At 34.4% G+C, this 20,835-nt stretch overlaps 1 protein-coding gene across 1 annotated transcript in view; it reads left to right on the forward strand.

Annotated features, from left to right (window-relative positions):
- Positions 1-20,835, forward strand: part of ROBO1 (roundabout guidance receptor 1) — a 1,153,604-nt gene that overhangs the window by 628,531 nt on the left and 504,238 nt on the right. The window contains exon 3 of the mRNA XM_050779013.1: positions 20,501-20,584. Within this exon, the coding sequence (XP_050634970.1) occupies positions 20,501-20,584 (84 nt within the window). The remainder of the gene's footprint in view (positions 1-20,500; positions 20,585-20,835) is intronic.

Below are 20,835 nucleotides of genomic sequence, written 5' to 3' on the forward strand. Positions count from 1 at the left end.
ATGTGGAATTATTAGACCAGGAATATAAAACAGCTATGATTAATACACTATGGGCTGCAATAGAAAAAGCACACAACATGCAAAAGTAGATAGATGATATAAGCAGAGAGATAGAAATTCTAAGAAAGTATCAAAAAGAAAAATGTTAGAGGTCAAAAACATTGTAACAGAAATGAAGAATGTTTTTGATGGACTCATCAGTAGATGAACTTGAATAAGGAAATAATTTCTTGGTTTGAGAATATGACAACAGAATTTTTCAAAATAAAAAACAAAGAGAAAAGATCCTGAAAAAATTTTTAAAAAATATCTAAGAACTATGGGACAACTACGAAAGTGTAACATTTGTGAAATGGGAATGCCAGGAGAAGGAGCGAAAGGAAGAGAAGCAATATTTGAAGAAACAATGACTGAGAATCTTCCCCCAGTTAATGCCAGTCATCAAACCACAGATATGGGAAGTTCAAGGAACATCAAGCAGGATAAATGCAAAAAAAAAAAAAAAAACAAAACAAAAAACCCTATAAATAGAAATGGTGTGTTCAAAATTTAGAAAACTAAAGGAAAAATATCGAAAGAAGTAGAGGAAAAGACATCTTACCTACCAAATTAGAATTTTGTATTCTGCAAAATTATCCTTACAAAGTGAAGGAGAAATAACGACATTTCCAGACAGACGGGAATTGAGGAATTGTGTTGTTAGTAGACCTGTCTTGCAAGAAATTGTTAAAAGAATTTCTTTAGAGAGAAGGAAAATGATATAGATCAGAAACTCAGATCTAGATTTAAAAAGTGTAATTTTATGTATTCTCACCACAAATAAATATCTAAGATAATGCATATGTAAATTAGCCTGATTTAGCCATTTCACAATATATGCATATTTAAAACATCATGTTGTACATCATATATATATAGATAACATTTAATTTTCAGTTTGAGATAAATAGGTACAAAAGGAAGCACCTCCGTGCTTCCTTTACAAATAAGTGAAGGTAAATGTAAAATTTATTTGTCTTAATTCTTAATTGATAAACATAGAGCAGTTTGTTCAAAATGATAATAACAATAGTTTATTTGATTATGTATGTTTACATATAAGAGAAATTAATCTATAGTGATCTATACATATGCTTATATGTTTTTATATATAAATAAAGTGAATGACAATAATGATAGAGTGATGGGAAGGAGGAATCAGAAATATTTCATCATTATACTTGTACCTTCAATATTATACTGTACTTTCAGTATTATAAAGTGGTACCGTGTTATTTGAGAGTGAACTTGAATTAGTTGCAAATGTATGTTGCAAACTCTAGCACAATCACTAAAATGTTTTAAAAAAACAAAATTAAGTCAAACTGATATTAAGGACAGAAAATAAAATCATATAAAATGCTCAATTCAAACCACAGAATAACAACACTAAAAGGCTACTATGCAAATATCAAATTTAAAAATGCTCTTTGAGCCTTACTTAGTATATTGGAAAATTAAGGAAACTGTTAATTAGTTTGCTTAGATTCTCACTTAGTAGTTTAAATGGACCATTTGTAATAAACTTATAATATAATTATCTGAAGGCAGAAGTATGCTGGTAAGTAGTTAACAACTGGTTCTCTGAGGCAAAGGCCCTGATTTATAATGTTTACTGATTTTCATGTAAATACTCTCAACATTGTGGCTACCAATGTATCAGCACAAATATGGAACTGGGAACAGATTGTTGAGAACATTTGTTGTGTTCCAATAAGTGTTAAGTCCCAATTGCTGGGAAACAGTGACTCACTTGGAGCCAGTATGTGACCGTCCAGCACTTCATAGCCCGAACACATCTTAGAGTTTGCTGTTCTGAGCACCTGCATTCTAAAATTATGTTTATGCTATGTCTAAATTTTAATTATTGATCACATCAACAAAATATAGCTAATCTAATTAACCATTCTTATTAGACAATATATTAGGAATTCAGTATTTCAGTGAATACTTGTTAGGAATGAGTATGAATGTCAAGAATTGATTTTGAGGTATCATTTGAATTCTTAAGCTTTTTAAATTTAATGATGATTTCAGACAGCTTCAGAATTTAACAACTTACTTTATGATCATGTACCGGTCTAATCCATTAGACCTTACATGAATGTTCCCACTCAAAATAGACTATTGAACTCAACTCAGAAATTGTCTTTGTCTGTTTGTCATAGGAGGACTAAATCATTTGGTTTTCCTTTGTTTTTCCCATGTCATGCTATTTTAGACCTTGCTCCTGTTCCCAGGCTTATATCTTATTGCTAGTATTTCTTTCATTTAAATTTTTTTAAGAGCTCTGTCCTAGGCTGGCCTCGAACTCTAGGCTCAGGAGACCCATCAGCCTCCTGAGTATCTGAGACGCACATCACCTCTCCCAGCTCCTTTAATTTTTAAATGGTTATTTTTTATAATATTCATTCTGCATGTAGTCTTTCAGTCTTCCTTCTCATTCTTACTGTGAATCCCCTTTACCATCGTGGTACTGTTTGAACACATTTGCAGCTCTTGTGTGCCTATTGTGCTTCCATTTCTTCCTTTGTCTTCTTATACAAAGACATATAGTCTTCTAGGAATGGCCCATGTGACTCTCAAAGAAGAGGGAGGAATCAAAGAATAATTATTGTGGCCTACATAAATGAACAGTGGGGATATGACAGAGGCAGATAAGAAAAGAGAAGGAGGAAAGAAAAAAAAAAAGCTATTTCCGAAATGTCTGTGACCAACATTGTTGGCAAAGTTTCAATGTTATTTTTCCTTCCTAGTAAAAGTAACAGGAGCTCTGAAGCTAACTATAAGCAGGCGTGGAAAAATACCTGAAGTTACAACAACAAAAAAATCTGAGAATTAAAATCTAGTTTTATCTATAGCTGTTTTGAAATTCTCTATTGAAACCAGTATGTATTAGTGTAAATAAAAAAATTTAAGTGCATATAACAAATGTAAAACAAATTCCATATTCAGTTTCACATTGGTTAAATGCTGTATATGAAACTAAGCACCAAAAGAAATCAATAGAGTCATTAACTGTCTCACCCACTGAGTATAATAAATGATAGATTAGCTTAAATGTGATCAAACTTTTTCTCCTATTCAAAGGAAAGTACTTTTCTGTTCAAGGACCACTTAACAGAATGGTGCTGGCTGGTCTCCCTAACACCCAATTTCCTAAAGTCATTTGAAAGATGGGATTATTTAACTCAAATTCTAAGCAACTAATTTCAGCCTGGGACAACAGCTGTGGAAGGCATATCGTAGACTCGGGAACGTCGCCTACATGTTGGGTATCTCATTTTCGGCCTCTTTGATCTCTTGAAATGATTCCTTTACTAAAAAGAAAACTCACCCGCTCAGTGTTCTTATGTTTCTTTTTAATGAAAAAGTGGCCACTTTTGTAGGCCATGTTTCTTGGCTTCTGTCAAACAGAAAGTACCTTCTGAATTTCATGATTGGCAAACTATCTCTCAGGAAGGCACAACTGGAAATTCAAGATAGAGTCAAATCAACCTTTAAACCATGCTTGAACCAATTGCGTTGACTATATTCATTTTAGGTTGCTACTGGACAGGTGGTATAAAATTAGAATTTAAATCAAAATTTTCCATTACTACCTTTACTTCCTATTTGAAAAGAAAATTCAGAACATTTATACTATGCAACTATCTAGTTTTGATCAGAGATGTTTTTACACTGTTTTCCATGGATATGTTAATACTTATTTGCATTTCTTTCTAAAACCAATTTCAATATTTCTTCCTACCTTTTAGAAATATCCATTACACTCTGACAATATATAACTAAAGCAACTATTAGAAAGATATTTTCACCATTTCCTTCTGCTTAGATAACCTAAATTTTCCCTACATTCAAGAAAACTGGCCACTTGCTTTTTCTCCTATTAAATAATCAGATTCAACTAAGATTGATGTTAATTTTTCTAGATACTGGATACTGAGCATTTTCTTCGATTTTGTCCTATGTTCTTTTTTCTTTCAGCACTCTTCAAATTTCTATGTCTTTAATGTTGATTTTAGTTCTGTAAAGTAGCATACATTTAATTCTTCACAGTCCCAAATAGCAATGCAAAAATGGTAACAATGAAAAATAAATGTTAAAATATTATTTACTGCAGATAAGATAGCTGCATACTTCACACAAGTCCAGGATATATGCATATGTATGTATATATACATGCACAGACATGCATGTGTATATATATATACACATATACATTAGAGAGAGATATATTCTATGATCCTATATCTGTTACGCTATATTTAGCTCTACAAAAGTATAATTAACATATGTTTCTGCAGTTATGTTCACAAAAATGACAAAAGAATCAATATAGCCAATAGAATTGATGGGCTCTATTTTTACGGACCATTTCTTTTCCTAAAAGTTTTCAGTGGTATATTCTTCTACATCTTTATTCCCAGAAGAATTACTCTGATGCCCTAAACATCCATTCATAGTCCCCCTTTGAACGGTGAGTGATGACAGGTGAACCTCAGAAGTGGGGGTGGGTCAGTTCCAAGCTCTGTGACATAATTGCCTTTGTACATTTAGGATTGCTTTTAAAGCAGACACTTTCATTGGTATTTGAAATAAATGTCCATTATTTTATAAATAGAAATAACCTATGAAAATTTCTCAAGCAATTTAAGTAGATTTAAGTAGACTTTTTTTTTTTTTTGCTTTCTTTATCTTTAATATGAAGTTACCCACTTGAAGTATTCTGAAAGGTTTAAGAGGTTGAGCCCAGCACAACAATTATTAATTTCTACCAATTAAGTAATCTCTAATCACATCATCTACAGCAGAATTATCCACATAGCTTTATCTCAGTCACCATCTATTGCACTCAAAGAACACTATAAAGATGATCATTTTATTTAATTTCATGTTATTTTACTGTGCTGTTTTTTATTTTATCAAGCTGTGAAGGAAATAATGCCAGTGTGACCTGAACTTTATCTCCCCAGCTGTCAGAGTTTATTGAATAAAAGGTTATGGTTTAAATTCAGGACAATCCACAGTCTGACCCGCATCAATAGTCTTTCAGTCTCTTTCACAGAAATTGATCAGGTCAGTCGGGCAACATTTTTTTTCCTTATATCATCTTTTACAGTGGTAGCTTCATAATCAATTTTTTAGCTTACATAAGGTTTGTTACAAAGTCTTATGACAAGATTTTCAAGTATAGTAATTATATTTATTTCAAATGACCACCTTTAGTATGGTAAGTAATTCTATGTTCTTCACAGTTTTCACATTTAAAAATTAAATAATAAAATTTTTAAAATAGGATGAGTGTTGTGTGTGTGTGTGAGTGTGTGTGTGAGTGGTGTGTGTGTGAGTGGTGTGTGTGTGTATGAGTGTGTGTGTGAGAGAGTGTTGTGTGTGTGTGTGTGTGTGAGTGTGTGTGTGGGTGTGTGTGGGTGTGTGTGTGTGTGAGAGTGTTGTGTGTGAGTACTGTGTGTGTGAGTGTGTGTGTGTGGGTGTGTGTGTGTGAGAGTGTTGTGTGTGACTACTGTGTGTGTGAGTGTGTGTGAGTGTGTGTGTGTGTGAGTGTGTGTGTGTGAGAGAGTGTTGTGTGTGTGTGTGTGAGTGTGTGTGTGAGTGTGTGTGTGGGTGTGTGTGGGTGTGTGTGTGTGTGTGTGTGAGTGTGTGAGTGTGTGTGTGTGAGTACTGTGTGTGTGAGTGTGTGTGTGTGGGTGTGTGTGTGTGAGAGTGTTGTGTGTGACTACTGTGTGTGTGAGTGTGTGTGAGTGTGTGTGTGTGTGAGTGTTGTGTGTGAGTATTGTGTGTGTGTGAGTGTTGTGTGTGTGAGTGTGTGTGAGTGTTGTGTGTGAGTATTGTGTGTGAGTGTGTGTGTGTGAGTGTGTGTGTGTGTGTTTCTGGCATCAGAAATGTTCTTTCATCTCTCATTGGTTCTAGATTCTATAAATCTACAAATTTGAGATTATAAATGATTTTTATCTATTTTTGAAGACTACCTATTACTGTGATATTTATAGTTTTATAGTGTTTATAGTAAATTACCTGAGGTTTTATTATTCTCCTTGTAAATGTCAATTTATCTATATATTTTATCAATTTATTTTTTAGAGGATATCAACAACTGGTAGGTATAGCTTCATGATGACAAACCAAACCAACTTGACCATTTGTTGTGAAATGATATAAAAGATGTTAAGGTATATAAAAATAGGATGTACAAAAGCACTAATCTTTTTTGTAGAACAATTTTATGTAGGCCATTTTGTCTAGGTCTTTATAGTTGTACATTAGAGTAAAACATACATCCTTTAGTTGTGATTGTATAGTCCAAACCACACTTTATTCTGCACTGCATGATAACCTACAAAATATTATTTTTTCTCTAAGAAGATACATTGCTATTCATAGTGGCAACATAACAGATTTCCGTATGGTGGATCTCATATACTTGAATGATTATTATTTTTGGCTTTTAGTTTGCTACCATTCATGGAAAAAGGGAATCATAAAGGTGATTCTGCATTTTCTTTGTTTGTAATATCAACTATATATTTTTCTTCTTAATATAAGGAGAATCAGATGACATTATTAAATATTTAAAAGCCTGTAAAACTAATTTCAGTATTTCTAAATGACCTACGAAGCTCTAGTATTCTTCATTCCTCTTGATCTCAGATTAGGTTCACATACTCCATTCCATCTATCAAAATTTCCTATGCACATATGAATAAAAGAAAAGAAGAATTTTTTAAAAAGGAAGGAAGAAAAGAAAGATTTGGAAGAAGGAAAGGAGAGAAGGGGAAAGAGGGGAAAAAAGCGGAAGGGAGTAGACAGTAGGGGAGAAAGGAAGCAAGGGAAAAAGAGGAAGAAAAGGAAAACGCTCTCAGAGGTTAACTTTAACCTAATCCTAATGTCCCAGAGACCTTTCTTTCATGTGAAAATACGTGTGACTTTTAAAATCTGATTGGCTGATTGTGAGACACTCTGGAAAACAATTTTGGCAGTTCTTTTAAATACTAAATATCAGTTACCAAATGCCCTTGGCATTTATCTCAGATAAATGAAAATGTATATTTAATACTAAAACTGTACATATTTGTAGCAGCTTTCTTCGTAATAGGCAAAACTGGAAACTACACAAATTTCCTCAACAGGTCAATGGCTAAATAAACTCTAGTATATCCGTATCACGGAACTCTACATTGCCATAGCAATAAAAAGGAATGAACTCTTGAATCACACAAAAACCTGGGAAAATCTTTAGAGAATTAAGCTGAGTGGGGAAAAAAGTCATTTCAAAGATGTTACATGTTGTATGATTTCATTTATAGAACATTCTCAAAAATATGGATATGAAGAATAGATAAGTAGTTGTCAGAGTATAGGAAGGGGTTGAGGGGGAGGAAAGTGTGTGGGGTCATAAAAGGGAAGCATGAATGACCCATTTAACGGTGGAAAGACCCTTTATCTCACTATTATCACTGTTAATATCCTGTTTGTGATATTGTTGTATAGTTTTGCAAGATGTTACCACTGGAGGAAACGAAGTAAAATGTATAATAGATACTCCTGTATTATGCATATGAACCTGCTATTATCTTAAAATTTGAAAAGTTTTTACGGTAAGATTTAGGATAAATTTCATTATGCATATAGTATATTTGAAAGTAGAATATATAGCAGAACGCTTAATGGCATAGTCAATTAAATACACGTGAGTGATGCAAAGTTTGACAACAGTATCTTTATTATCTTGCGAAATAAAATGTGCTGTTGTCATGTTTATAATGACCAGTCAACTCCCTGCATTGTGTAACTACTTTAGCACATTTTTTATTTTCTGTGTTGTTTCATTCACTATCATGTTTTATGCCTATATGTTTTTGCCATAATGATGTATAATTAGAGAGAATGTTTTACCTAGAAGCTACAGAATCATAGGTAAGCCAGCAGTTTTACCAGCAATGGAAGATTTATATTTTTTGGCAAATTTGGTTACCCGGTGTTAGGCTGTCGGGTTATTTTTAGAATCATATTTAAGCACTCAGATAGCCATTCCAAAAATAAAGGTTTAACATTAACATTAACAAATAGTTTAGTCTTATCCCAGGTAATCTAAGAGAAGAGGAACACTTTCTTAGGTGTTTGATTTATTTATACCAATTACTACTAGTGCAACTCTCACCATTCATTTGTTAAAAATACTGTCAATCTTATGGCCATTTCTGACTCCCACATTACAGTTTTAAGGTTTATGTTGAAGATGTAAGGCATTTTCAAATGCCAAATGTTGCAGATTACAGATTACAGAGACTTGTTTTTGTGAATCTTCTCCATCAACAAGAGTTGCAAGTATTTATTTATGATTTCTATAGTATTTCCTTAAAATATTCATACATGGTTATCATAATTCTGTCAATATATAGAACTCAGCAGATTTTTATTCCCTATCTATAAACTTCAGTTTCCGTTCCCATTTTGCAGGAAAATGGGAATGCTTTAAAACTTCTGACCTCTCTTAAAAAGTGGAAACCAGAGGCCAATGGCGAGAGTGTTCGTTACTATAGTAAACTTTTCATCCATTTCCCACACGTGTGCTAATCAATGTATTCACACAGGCGCTGCATCATTAGAACAAAAAGTCTTATATTTGCTACTCACCTAGGCTGTGTCCACTCTAAACATGTGCAGAGGCTACTGAATCTACAGATGAGCATATACTACATAGAATATGATTAAGCGTATTATGAATTATAAAGCAGAGTGTGCAGAAGGAAGAAAGTCTTGGTGCAATATCTTCAAATATCTTCAAATCTTCTTCTTTCTGATAATCTCAACAACTTCAGTCACATCTCACTTGACTCCCAGAAGAAGGGAAATTTACTGAGGACTGCCTCCTACTGTGTCTTATACTGTTGACCACCAGTAATGAATAGACTTCATCGGCCAAACACATGGGTGCCCAGAAAATACTTTTACATAATAAACTGTCCCCACTATCACTTGAATATGAATAAATACATAAATAGCCTAATATCTTTTAAGGTATTTGGGGTTATTTTGTGTGTTTGTTGTTCATAATCCTCACTCCTTCTGCATGCACACAAATAAACACATTTCTTAAAAATAGCTATTTTATTTTCTTAAGTTTCACAAATTTCCATTAATTTACAATAAGAATGTCTCTTTTGGGAAAAGTATTTGTAAGTGAAACATATCGTCTCACTGTAAAATTCCTTGTGAGAATAAAGGCTGGCAGATATCCCCATGAAAAAACACAAATACCAGTCTGAGAATCCACAGGGTAAAAACAAATAATACATGGGAAAAACAAAATTAAAAATACGTTGTATGTAGTATGTGTGATTATAATAAATAATGTATATGTAATATGTGTGTAATCAATTAGACTGAATTAGCAAGAAACGGGAATGTCATTTTAAAATTCAGCTTTATGTTATAAAATAGAAATGTCCAAAGTCTGTGAGCCAAGTAAACTGAAATAGTAAAGGGAAGAAGAACCAAGTGCATGTTTATTTGGTCACCAGTGCCCTACCTGTGTGAATTTGCTGCAGTGAAATCCCTTATGCCATAACCATTGCTACAAACAGCCTCCCTCTAAGGTGAAGTGGGGGAGGGTACAACGTGCAATCAAATGAGAGTTAGAGAGAAGAAAAAAAACAAAACAAAAAAAACAGCAACCACCATTGCCACTCTCACACTGAGAGGAAATCAATGGAAATGGATGAATGGGGGGTAAGCCTCAACTGCTCTCTCTGGTCCTCGATTGGACACAGCTAATCCCTGTGACCTTTAGGAAACCAGAAGGAATAAAATGACCCCAATAATCAAAAGCACAATTAGAATGAAGAGTGCAAAACCGTGACTGTGGTTAGAAGAGGCAGACAATGAAGAGACTACAGAGGAAATTTGTCCCTTTAGCAGTTGAGTGAATGCAGCCTTAGAGGTGCCCTTAATGGTCACAGATGGATGGCAGCCACAAAACACAGGACACATGAGGGAGGGCAGGTGGGGAGGCATCACAGCTGTCACGTGATCTGGGGCCAAACTGCAGATGCTTCAGATGTCCCCCACCACCCTCCAATGCATCAAGCATAGTTTCTATCTCTCTAGAGGAGGCAGTAAAAGAAGTTGGGCAGATGTTGAAATATCACTGGGCGAGGAAAAAAAGTGTTTCATCCAAACAGTGAAGAAATCTGCAGGGTAATTTCAATATCAAGCATATTTTATTTTTCTTAAGAAATAAAATTCATTGAATTCATCTTTATCAGCACAAAGCAACCAGGCAATTAGGCAAACTAAGTTCTGCAGTTCAAGTAGTCCACCATAAGGATGACATGCTGTCTGTCTGTGTGGAAATACTTGCTGAATGATTCGGTGGGGGTTCCACGTAAATGAGTGCTGAGGAAATGCAATGGGCTGAAGATGTGAAGAAACACAGTTAGACAAAAATGACATTTCCAAAATTCACTTTTCTCTTGAATTTTAACTGATACGTTATTCACTTTTTCTCTTATGTAAATTCCCAACTGGCAAATTAAATAGAGACAGCGTGTGTGTTTTCTCATTACAGGAGGCAAATATGTAGGATTTTGCTTGTTAAGAAATATAAATGATCCATTTAAATTGACTTGTAATTTGAATTATAATAATAGCAAACTTTTACTAACTTCTTACTGAGTATACAGGGTTATCATAAGATTTTATAAATAATTGCTTATTTAATGCTTACAACACTCCTGTGAAATAGGTACCATTATTTTACATTTTGTAGATGAAGAAACTGAGGTCAATCAATAGATAATATATAAATAAATAAAGTAACTTGCCCAAAGTCACAGGGTTAGCTAGTGGCTCCTAAACATTACACTATATTGATTATCTAAATAAATGATAACATATATTTAGCTGTAGTGATTCCAAAATGTCAAGTAAATAATTGGATATTTTGTCTGACTTTAACAAAACATGTGAATCTTACTTGAATATCATTCTACACAGTAAGCAGTAGCAGTGATTATGAACATGGATTATTAACGTACTTAAGGGAAGTGGCAATAAATTTACATATACTATGATGATAAAAGAGCACTGAGTAAAGGATAAGGAGATCTCAGTTTTTACTTCAGATCTCAGATGTGATCACCGTACCTCAAACCCAGGTAGCTACATCTACAAAAGGGATTCTATTTCTTCCTGATTCCCCATCCATCATTTTAATGCTATAAAAAGAGTACTCCATTAATTTAGGGATAGCTTTTATGCCATTTCTGTGCCTGAAACTGTGGGATGTATTTGTTCATACTATAAGGGCAGCTGGGACACCACCTGTTAACTAACTTCAAGCACCATTTAATTAGCCTGTGTTGCAGTTACTTTGCTTTGACTGGAAGGGAGTGGAACAGTAGCAGATGCTAAGCACAATAAAAGAAACGCCTTTGAATACCAGGGCAAAGTGGGTGGAGAAAATGACAAAAAAAGTCAACAGACGGAGAGAGCCAGAAGTATTAGTAAAATGGACCGGAAATTAACTCTTACAGTAAAGTTCAAGGCAGCAAATCTCTGCAGATTAAATTCCAACCCAGCAAGGTATGGGTCACATCAGATATTATTGAGGATTGGATTTGAGGATTTTGAATAAATGCAGACCTCAACCGGACAATTGGCTCAGTTTTTAATGCTATAAAGGGGTAGTCATCACATTATTTCTATGATAACCTCCACGACCTTCTTAAACTAAACGTTCAGACATCAAGAAAAACATGTTGTGTCACACTGAAGCATAATTTCCCCAATTACTTTAAGAGCTCCACTTTGTCAGTGTTTCCACTAGGAGAGGTCTGGAAACAAATGGTTTTTAAATTATGACCATTTCTCCATCAATAGAATGATTTCCATACAGGAGGCACTCTATCTTGTTTAGTCAAATTAAGTTGAATTAAAATGAATTAATAGCTTCTTCTGTGGCATTTATATTCTTCTGAGTCACAGGCTTATCCATTAATGAATCTGCCTTCCTAATATTGCACTAGTCTATTTTATGTTAATAGAATTGTTTTATATATACATATATATAAAGCAGACAAATATATATATATATATCTGTTATTAATGTTCTTGCCTCAGTATGTACTAGGTGCCTTTTATTTACTCAAATTTCATCAGTCTGGTATAGCTAGATGTACCCCAAATTAGCTTAAACCAAATTGTATTTGACAATTTTTGTATAGTTACTCTACCATTTTTTTCAGAATTGTAACACTTCTGGAGATTCAAAAACAGAATGTAATATAAGCAAATGAAATATTAATTCCAACTTGTTATCATATCACTTTAGTTTCAAGAGGAGCCTCTCAGAAAAATGCAGTCCATTCATTCAAATCAGAATGTATCTATATTTATATTTATAACTATATCTATATATCTATATTAGAAGTTCCTAAAATCAGAGGGAATTTGTAAAACTTAAATATAATTCACCTACCTGGCAATATTTAAAAACCTTCCTTGTTTATTCATACTATACTTTTTTTTCAGTTTTTAGTATTACCACAATTTATTGCATTTTATATCCAGTTTGCTAATCATCCCCTTTAACAAGAAAAAAAAAAAACTCTTACCAGTAAGACCCTTGCCTGAATTAAGTTAAATAAGATTCTATTTCCAAATGTATACATTACATTTACAGGGGAGAGAGAGGAAGGAATATGTTATTCTATCAGAAATAGTAATTTACCATACTCTAGTTCTGAGTTTGATTTATGGTGATTATAATATTTTAGGTAGATAAGTATATGACAACATCCCAAATAAGGAATTAATTCATGTTCATTCATTGAGAAAAGTTACTTCCATCTTAAACTCTTGACTCCAACAAAACTATGGCCCAGTGTTTCATCTAGTCATTCAACAAAAAATGTATTGATTGTCTACTCTGTTCTTAAGCACTGTGTTAAGGCTAGGCGTAGGAAGATGAATAAGACATGACCCTGTCTTAGTCACCCTTAAACTTACACCAAAAGATGTGCCTATGTTGTTAAAGAAATAATTGTCCAAAAAAACTCAATGTATCTTGATTTCAGTCAGTAGTTTGATCCCCAAAATCAATATACTTTGAAACATTGTGGGCAAAGCCTTATGCTTTGGAACCCCATTTTAATCTTTTATTGTGTGTTTCTTGCTTCAACACAACTGACTACCTTATTAAATACTTTATTTTATTCTGTCTGTAAAAGGGCACATGAAGAAGTTCTCGTGATATGCTTACTGGACCTCAAAAATGGACTTGTGAAATTATCCAATCTTACTGTTCAGTGACTAGAAAAGAATCACCAACCTGGTGTCCCATTGTTTGTATGCTATTGAAATGCCATCTAGTTCCCACAGTTAGATTGATGAGTAAATGGAAGTCATGGTGTGTAGTGAAAAGTGGAGTGCTTTGGAGTCGGAAATCATCTGAAATCAAATTTCAGATCCACTATTTACTAGTTGCATGACAGAAGCAAAAGAACTCTGAGATTCAGTTTCAGTATCTTGAAAACGGAAATACTGATGAGAAACATGACGATGATGGCTAGGATCATGATCGAATTGTCAGCATTACATGAGAACACATATATGCATTTAAAATGATGTGTTCTATTAAATAGACTAAAGCATTATATGAACATTACTTGTGATCAAATCAGTGCAGGTTTTACTTTCTTTACTTCACATTTGATTCATTCAGTTATCTAACCACCCACACCAGAAAATGAGAAAAAAAGCAGTAACATGTATTTTGAGATCATTGTATGAATTTTTTTTTTAAAAATTTTATTTAGTACCGTCCTGACATGTCAGGCCACAGGATAAAATTACCTACTCTCCATTAAGATTATTTGAGCTTATCCAAATAATAAACTACTCTAACATTTTTTCTTTTCTCAAAACTATTGGAAGACAAAGTTTTCAAATTTTGAAAGAACTATCCAGTCACTAAAAAATTTATTTGAAAACAGATTTTACATCAAGGTTAATGTTTTGTTTATTTTATCAAAACACAATATCTAGCAAGTATTATCCACTTGGATCATTGTAATCATGGTTCTTCTATCTTTGAAAGAAACATAAAGAAACAACCTTGATTTTTCTTATACCAGCAAAATTGGAGATGATTGTAACACATTGTTTTCTGTTCTCATATTGCTGCTTTAAAAATAATTTATTCAATATTTAGTGGTAATTTTTTAACTTCAGACATGTTATATCTAATGTTCTACAGTACATAGATTTCTTCAGCTATTGTAAATATATTTCTTTGTTTGCATCACTCACTAAATATTTTTAAGGAGACACCACCTAAAAGCACCTACTGATTTTTTTTCCTCTCACTGTCTATAACATAATTTATATTTCTCCCCTTATTCCCAGTTCAAAAAAATGGGACAGATAATAAAGTACATTCAACAATTATTTGGGCTATACATGATTAAAACAGAAGTTCGAATTTAAATTAAATTTGATGTTATAGAACTTTGATTCAAATTTAAAGCTTCACAAATGTAGGGGTTTTTTTGTATTTGATTTTATAATTCATTGCCTAGGTTTCTAATTAAATGTTCTCAGTACTCCATTTAAAGTATCCCTTCCATGCATTCCTCTTGATTAGTAGGAAAGAATCAATGAGAATTGATCCAATTTGTAGAACACAATTCTCATATTGATAGTAGTTTATATTCATTTGCTTTTCCCTAATCTTTTATTAATGGTCATCTTTAAAATGTCAATTAATGCCAAAGCTCTGCCCTGTGATAATGCAAATCTATAAAGAAACTAGTTTGACAAGTTATAGTAAGTAGGGCAAAAGGAAGAAGCTTTTTATGTTTTATGTTTTTATTAGACATAACTGAGTGTGACAGAAGGAAAGAAGCTTGAAAACCCTAATGTTTTGAGCTGTGATTACAAACCCAATTTAAAAATTAAAAATACACAAATAAAATTCTGAATTTAAACCAACAGGCTTTTCTCTTAGGCCTCTACATTTCCCCAGTATAACACTGGCTACCATGGGATAATAAACAATGTAAATAACTATGGATTGAATGCTACTGCAAATATGAGTTTTTGTACTACAAAACTAATATTACCTATTTTAATACCGCTAGTGAAAGAGAAATGCCATTGCATGATTGTCTGCTGCATATTATAGAGAAGACTTTAGATCATTAAATTTTCATCCACCATCCTTTAAACTTTTTAAATGTTTTTCATAAAAGACTGAGTGATTGGGCCAAGTGCGGTGGCTCACGCATGTAATCCCAGCACTTTGGGAAGCCAAGGCGGGTGGATCACCTGAGGTCTGGAGTTCGATAACAGCGTGACCAACATGAAGAAACCCCCTCTCTACTGAAAATACAAAATTAGCCGGGCATGGTGCTGCATGCCTGTAATCCCAGCTACTCAGGAGACTGAGGCAGGAGAATTGCTTGAACCGGGAGGCGGAGGTTGCAGTGAGCTGAGGTCACGCCATTGCACTCTAGCTTGGGCAAGAAGAGTGAAACTCTGTCTCAAAAAAAAAAAAAAGATTGAATGATTGGTAATGTTATGTCATATTTTCCATATCTCTTTCACCCAAGGTAGTTTTTATTCAACCATTTGAGTGTGAGTTAGAGATACGATATCTCATGCCTTAATTATTCCACATGTGTATCTAAAAACTAAGTACGTCATTTTTTCTGGAAACTTTAAGCTGGATCTTAAGTCTTCATTGAACAATCAACAATTTTTTTTCAGAAAGGCTTCATAGCTGATATTGTATACTGTATTATAGAATGGTCTTCTCACTCTTAGTTGCCAGCTATTGGTGATAGTAAGTTTCATTACTGAATTACAGATATAACTGTCTGATCTATCAATTATCAAAGTGTATTTTTTACTTCCAAGTTAGCAAATACCCTCTGGGGTGATACTTTGGCACTGTAAAATATGCTGTCTTCCAACCATTTTTCACTTAATAGATGTAGGGGTTTGGGGAGATGCTGGCCAAAGGACATAAAATTTCAGTTAGGAGGAATAAGTTCAAGATACCCATTGTACAACATGATGACTATATTTAATAACAATGTATTGTAGTCTTGACCATCTTTAAGACACTCAGTTTTAAGTGTTCTCACTACAAAAAATCATGGGTGCATAAGGTAATGCATATGTTAGTTAGCTGTATTAAGCCATTCTAAAATGTATACATACATATCTCAAAACATCATGTTGTACTTAATTTAAATTTGTCAATTAAAAAATAATTAATGTTTAAAGACCCAAACATTTAATGAATTGCTATATTTAAAGGCAAAGTTTCCTTAAAGACATAATTTATATTGTAAAGGAAGATATAGGCGCTTATTTCCTTTTATAGTTGTTGCTGTTGTTATATACATGAAAGACTCTTTTAAGATGGTCCACTCATACACTGTGTGTGTGTGTGTATATATGTATGTATGTGTGTATATATAGTTGTTGCTGTTATTATATATATGAAAGACTGTTTTAAGACGGTTCACTCTTATATTGTTTGTGTATATGTATATACTTGTATGTATGTGTGTATATATATGTATATGTACATATATACATACATATAACCTTATATATTGTAAGTTTAAGTATGGCATGCAACCCCTACACAAAAACATATAAAATCACTTAGCAAAATATTTATAAAAAATAAGCCTATAGGTCAGAGTTCAGTTTTAACCCCAGGTGCTAACTTTTTACTGAATTGTAAAATACTAAAAATATTTTAATATTTATGTAAAATATGTAACATAGGTAGGGACTACAGCAAAGAAGTAGGTTGAAGTCAAGATGATGAGTGTAGTGTTCAGTGAGAAAAGGTGTGAGGCTTCTTGGAATTTACATGAAGTTGAATCACCAATGGAAATAAAATTTGGTTGTCGGTAGAGCATCTAGTTGAGAAATGTACAAGTTGCATATGTTATGAAAAATAATCGAAGACTTGAGCCCGGATGAAGATATCTACAGACAGCATGTTGAAAAGAACAGGATGAAATCTGGAGCTGTGTGAAACACGACTATTTAAGGAGTATGGGGAGGGAAACAAGCTGTCATGGCTGAGGCATTAGTGTACATTCCTCCAGACTTGGAGTCAATGGATAGAAAATCTAGAAGACAGATTTTTTAAAACAAATTTAAAAAACAGGACTTAATTCTAAAATTGGAATTGATCACCCTGAAAAGCAGTGAAGGCCCAATGGCCACGAAATTCACAGGAACGCATACATCTCATCAAAGCTTGTTATGGGAGTCCCTCTGACCCATTTCCAACCGTGAGTGACTATGATGTTATGATTCAAGACTTCCTTTTTACATTGAAAGATGCCTTATTTGTTTGTATGAACTTGAGGATATAGGATGTACAACAGCATATGAGTTTATTTATAGCAAGCTTTTTATCCCCGCTCTGCATATAATACTGGTGCAGAAAATACAATTCACATCATTTTCAGTTGTTTCAGATCGAGCTCCTATCACTTCAGTAAGGTTTGCATTCTTGGTTACCATCTCTTTATTAATTTATTTATTAACTTGGATTCAATGTAAAGCAGGTAGGTATACAAATGAGAAGCAGACTGAGTACCTGACCCTCAGGAATTTAGATTATAATGGGGTGACAGACACATAAAACCCAGCACCTCTGATGCCAGTGTGTTTCTAGATGGGATGGCAGCTTTTACCAATTGCAGCTGAACCTATTTCAATTCAGGCATGGGTAGCCCTAAATTCAGTGCTGGGATATAAGAAGACCTCCTTTAGATATGGTAAACACACAATAGTCTCTTCCTCGCTAGCTTCTAGTCCATAGCTCGCATAATCAATGCTATTTAACCGAAAATTTAAGTAAATGTCTTTCGGACTGGCCTTAAATTAGTCCTCCAGCTCTCTTGCAGTGAGTCAATGGCTATTTCGTGTTATTGTTATATTTTGACAGGAAGGAGAAGAAAGAAAAAAATTAGCAAAGCAGCTAAAAATAGCACCTTTTGTTTCCTTTAGGTCTAGCATACCATTAATTAAAGGCAGAACAAGGTAGAGATATGGCAAGATTCATTGATTAATGCAAAAATCTATTCCTTCTGAGCTTAAGAAGGGGCCAGAAACGTGATGAGTAGGAACAGAGAAGCAAATTTATAAGCCACTTAAGATAGGTTACATGCAGGTGGGAAAATCTATTTTATATGATTTAGGTATCTCATTTCAAATGACAGTAAACTTATCTTCCTCATCTCTGTTGTTTTCATAATAATATCCCCATTTTCAGGAAGAATTCAATAACAAAGCTACACAAACCTCATCCCAAAAGTCTTGTAATATTGTGTAGACGCACTGATTTAATTTATGTCGTGGGTTTGGATGATACTGTACTATATTTTTAACAGAGTGATAAGAAATGTGTGGGTCCACATTAAATAACTGATTGTGTGCAAATTAAAAGTAGTAACTTCCCTTAAAAGTCTGCATTGTGTTACTAAAAAAATAATTCATAAAATTAAAGTGATTCTAAACACATTCTATCATTTAAAACAAGATTGTAGGTAAGCAAGGTGGTTTTCTTAAAAGCTGTTTCATGCATTTGACCAAGCAATTTCTGATGATCTTCCTACAACAACCTCTTATATTTGGATAGTCTGCATGAGCTAGATGACTTGTGACAGAACATTCTGAACACTGCCTCAAAACACACAAAAATGCCTGCTCCCCATTCTTTCTCATTGATGTGACCTGGAAGTTTGACCTAAACAACATGTGCATGTAATAAGTTCACAGGCCGAAAAGGTAAAGTGGACACTTTCCGCCTTATCACTTGCAGCATCTATTTTAAGGGTAAAATGACAGCAGCCATCACTAGAGAGGCAAGGACGAATCAAGCGAGAATGAATATCTTTTCTCTTTTGTCTGCACAGATCTGAACTTTTTTTTTTTTTCGTTTTAGCCACATCAGGTTATTATAATTATGTGATACTTGTGGGAAGGAGGAGGGAAAGCAGGGAGATTAGTGGGGATAAATATGCTGCATGAAAAAACCAAGTGGACTCATGTTAGTCTTTTTATTCCTTTTGAAGAATTTCTAAATCATCCCTGAATAGCTGCGTCTAAGACAAAATATGTCGACCGAGCCAGTGGAGACGCAAAATTAATGACCTCCGTGATGTTTCTAGAGGGCATTACCTGCATGTTCTCACTGGCTCATCCAGAAGTGACACACTGTTCCCCGAGTAAACATCTGCGCTTCTTCCCTGCTCAGAACAAGAAATCCTTCCTCTGTAGAGAGTGTTCAAGGTGATTCTCTTTAAAGCCTGCAGAACATCAGAACTTGAATGACCTATGGCTCTACCTTATTTGATTTAGGAGGGACACTCTCGGTTTGTATTGTGTCTGTGTCTGCTTCTCAGTAGCAGGCCTATGAACACCGCTCACAGTTATCTCACATACAGATGACAGGTAGAGTGATTGCGCACCAGGGAAATTTAGTGGTGTCACTGAGCTTCTATACACACATATACTGCTACTCCGCTACTCCGACTGTGGATGTGGAAACTGGAGTGTTGTGCCTAGCCTCCCCTCTAAAATTCTGCGTAGGAAAATTAATGTGCAATTTAAGAAAAACAGAAAAAAATGCATTTTTTACTTGAGAAAAATAAGCATAGCTGAATGAAAATACTTATACGGATGATCGTGATATAGAATCTCAAACAATTTGGAATGTTTTAAAATATCCAAACCAAAATATCCAAAGTTACATGTGTTTGAGTCATGTACTCGTTGCAGTAAATTTGTATCAGTCCTTAAAGACGAGAGACGGTTGCCTTCTGAAAGATGTGCTGTTGCACGGCTTTCTTCCGTGTTTCTCAGAAAAAAAAGTATGACATTTGTATCATCCTCCCTCTTATTTGACAAGACCTATTTTTCCCCACATCCTCCCTGCCTCATATGAGGTGCAGTCTCTGGAGTCTGTAATTGCCAGGAGATGAAGCGATGATGGGGAGTGATCACAGTCAATAGCTTTGATTAACAATAAGGTAGAAAATTAGCAATGCTAGCATTCAGCCACCCTGCCTCTCCCTCCTCCATATGCTCCCTCAGTCCGTGCTGGCGGCCTCGCAGAGGGCAGTCCGAGCCCTGCGTCAGCTTTGAAGTGCAGCAAAGGTGCAGGCAGAGCAGAGAATTAGGGAAATTAAGGAGAAAAAGTGGAAACTGTAAACCATGATGCTGAGACCTTCGCAGGGCTTAGTGTACCGCAGGAGGGGCAAGGATGAAGTGTGCTGTGTGTTGTCCTTGTGTGTGTTTCTGTCACATGTGGATTTACTTGTGTCTGGACATGCTGTGATCGAAATGGCAACTACTGTTACTACTGTGACCCCATCAGCAGCTCTGGTGTTGTTTCCGACAGACCCTGAAGATCTAGAGAGGGGGAAGGACAACGGGACGCCGATCCCCACCTCTGAGAACGATGACAATTCGCTGGGCTACACAGGTAGTGTCTCTTTCCCAAATACTAACTTCCTCCTAAAATGCCTCCACCTCCATCAGTCATCAACCACCTGTATAAAATTAATCCCTTCATCCCTGCTTCCAGCTAACAACCACAACAACTTCTCCTTTTTCAAACTTCATTCTGTTCACAGCAGATCATATTGCTAAAGGAAACACTTTTGTGAACAGAAATGTACATGGAAACTGTGGTCATTCTTATTGTTTTACTATGTTTAATACAAAAGAATGCTT

Source organism: Macaca thibetana, chromosome 2 (genome assembly GCF_024542745.1).
Source record: "Macaca thibetana thibetana isolate TM-01 chromosome 2, ASM2454274v1, whole genome shotgun sequence".
Taxonomy (NCBI): Eukaryota; Metazoa; Chordata; class Mammalia; order Primates; family Cercopithecidae; genus Macaca; species Macaca thibetana.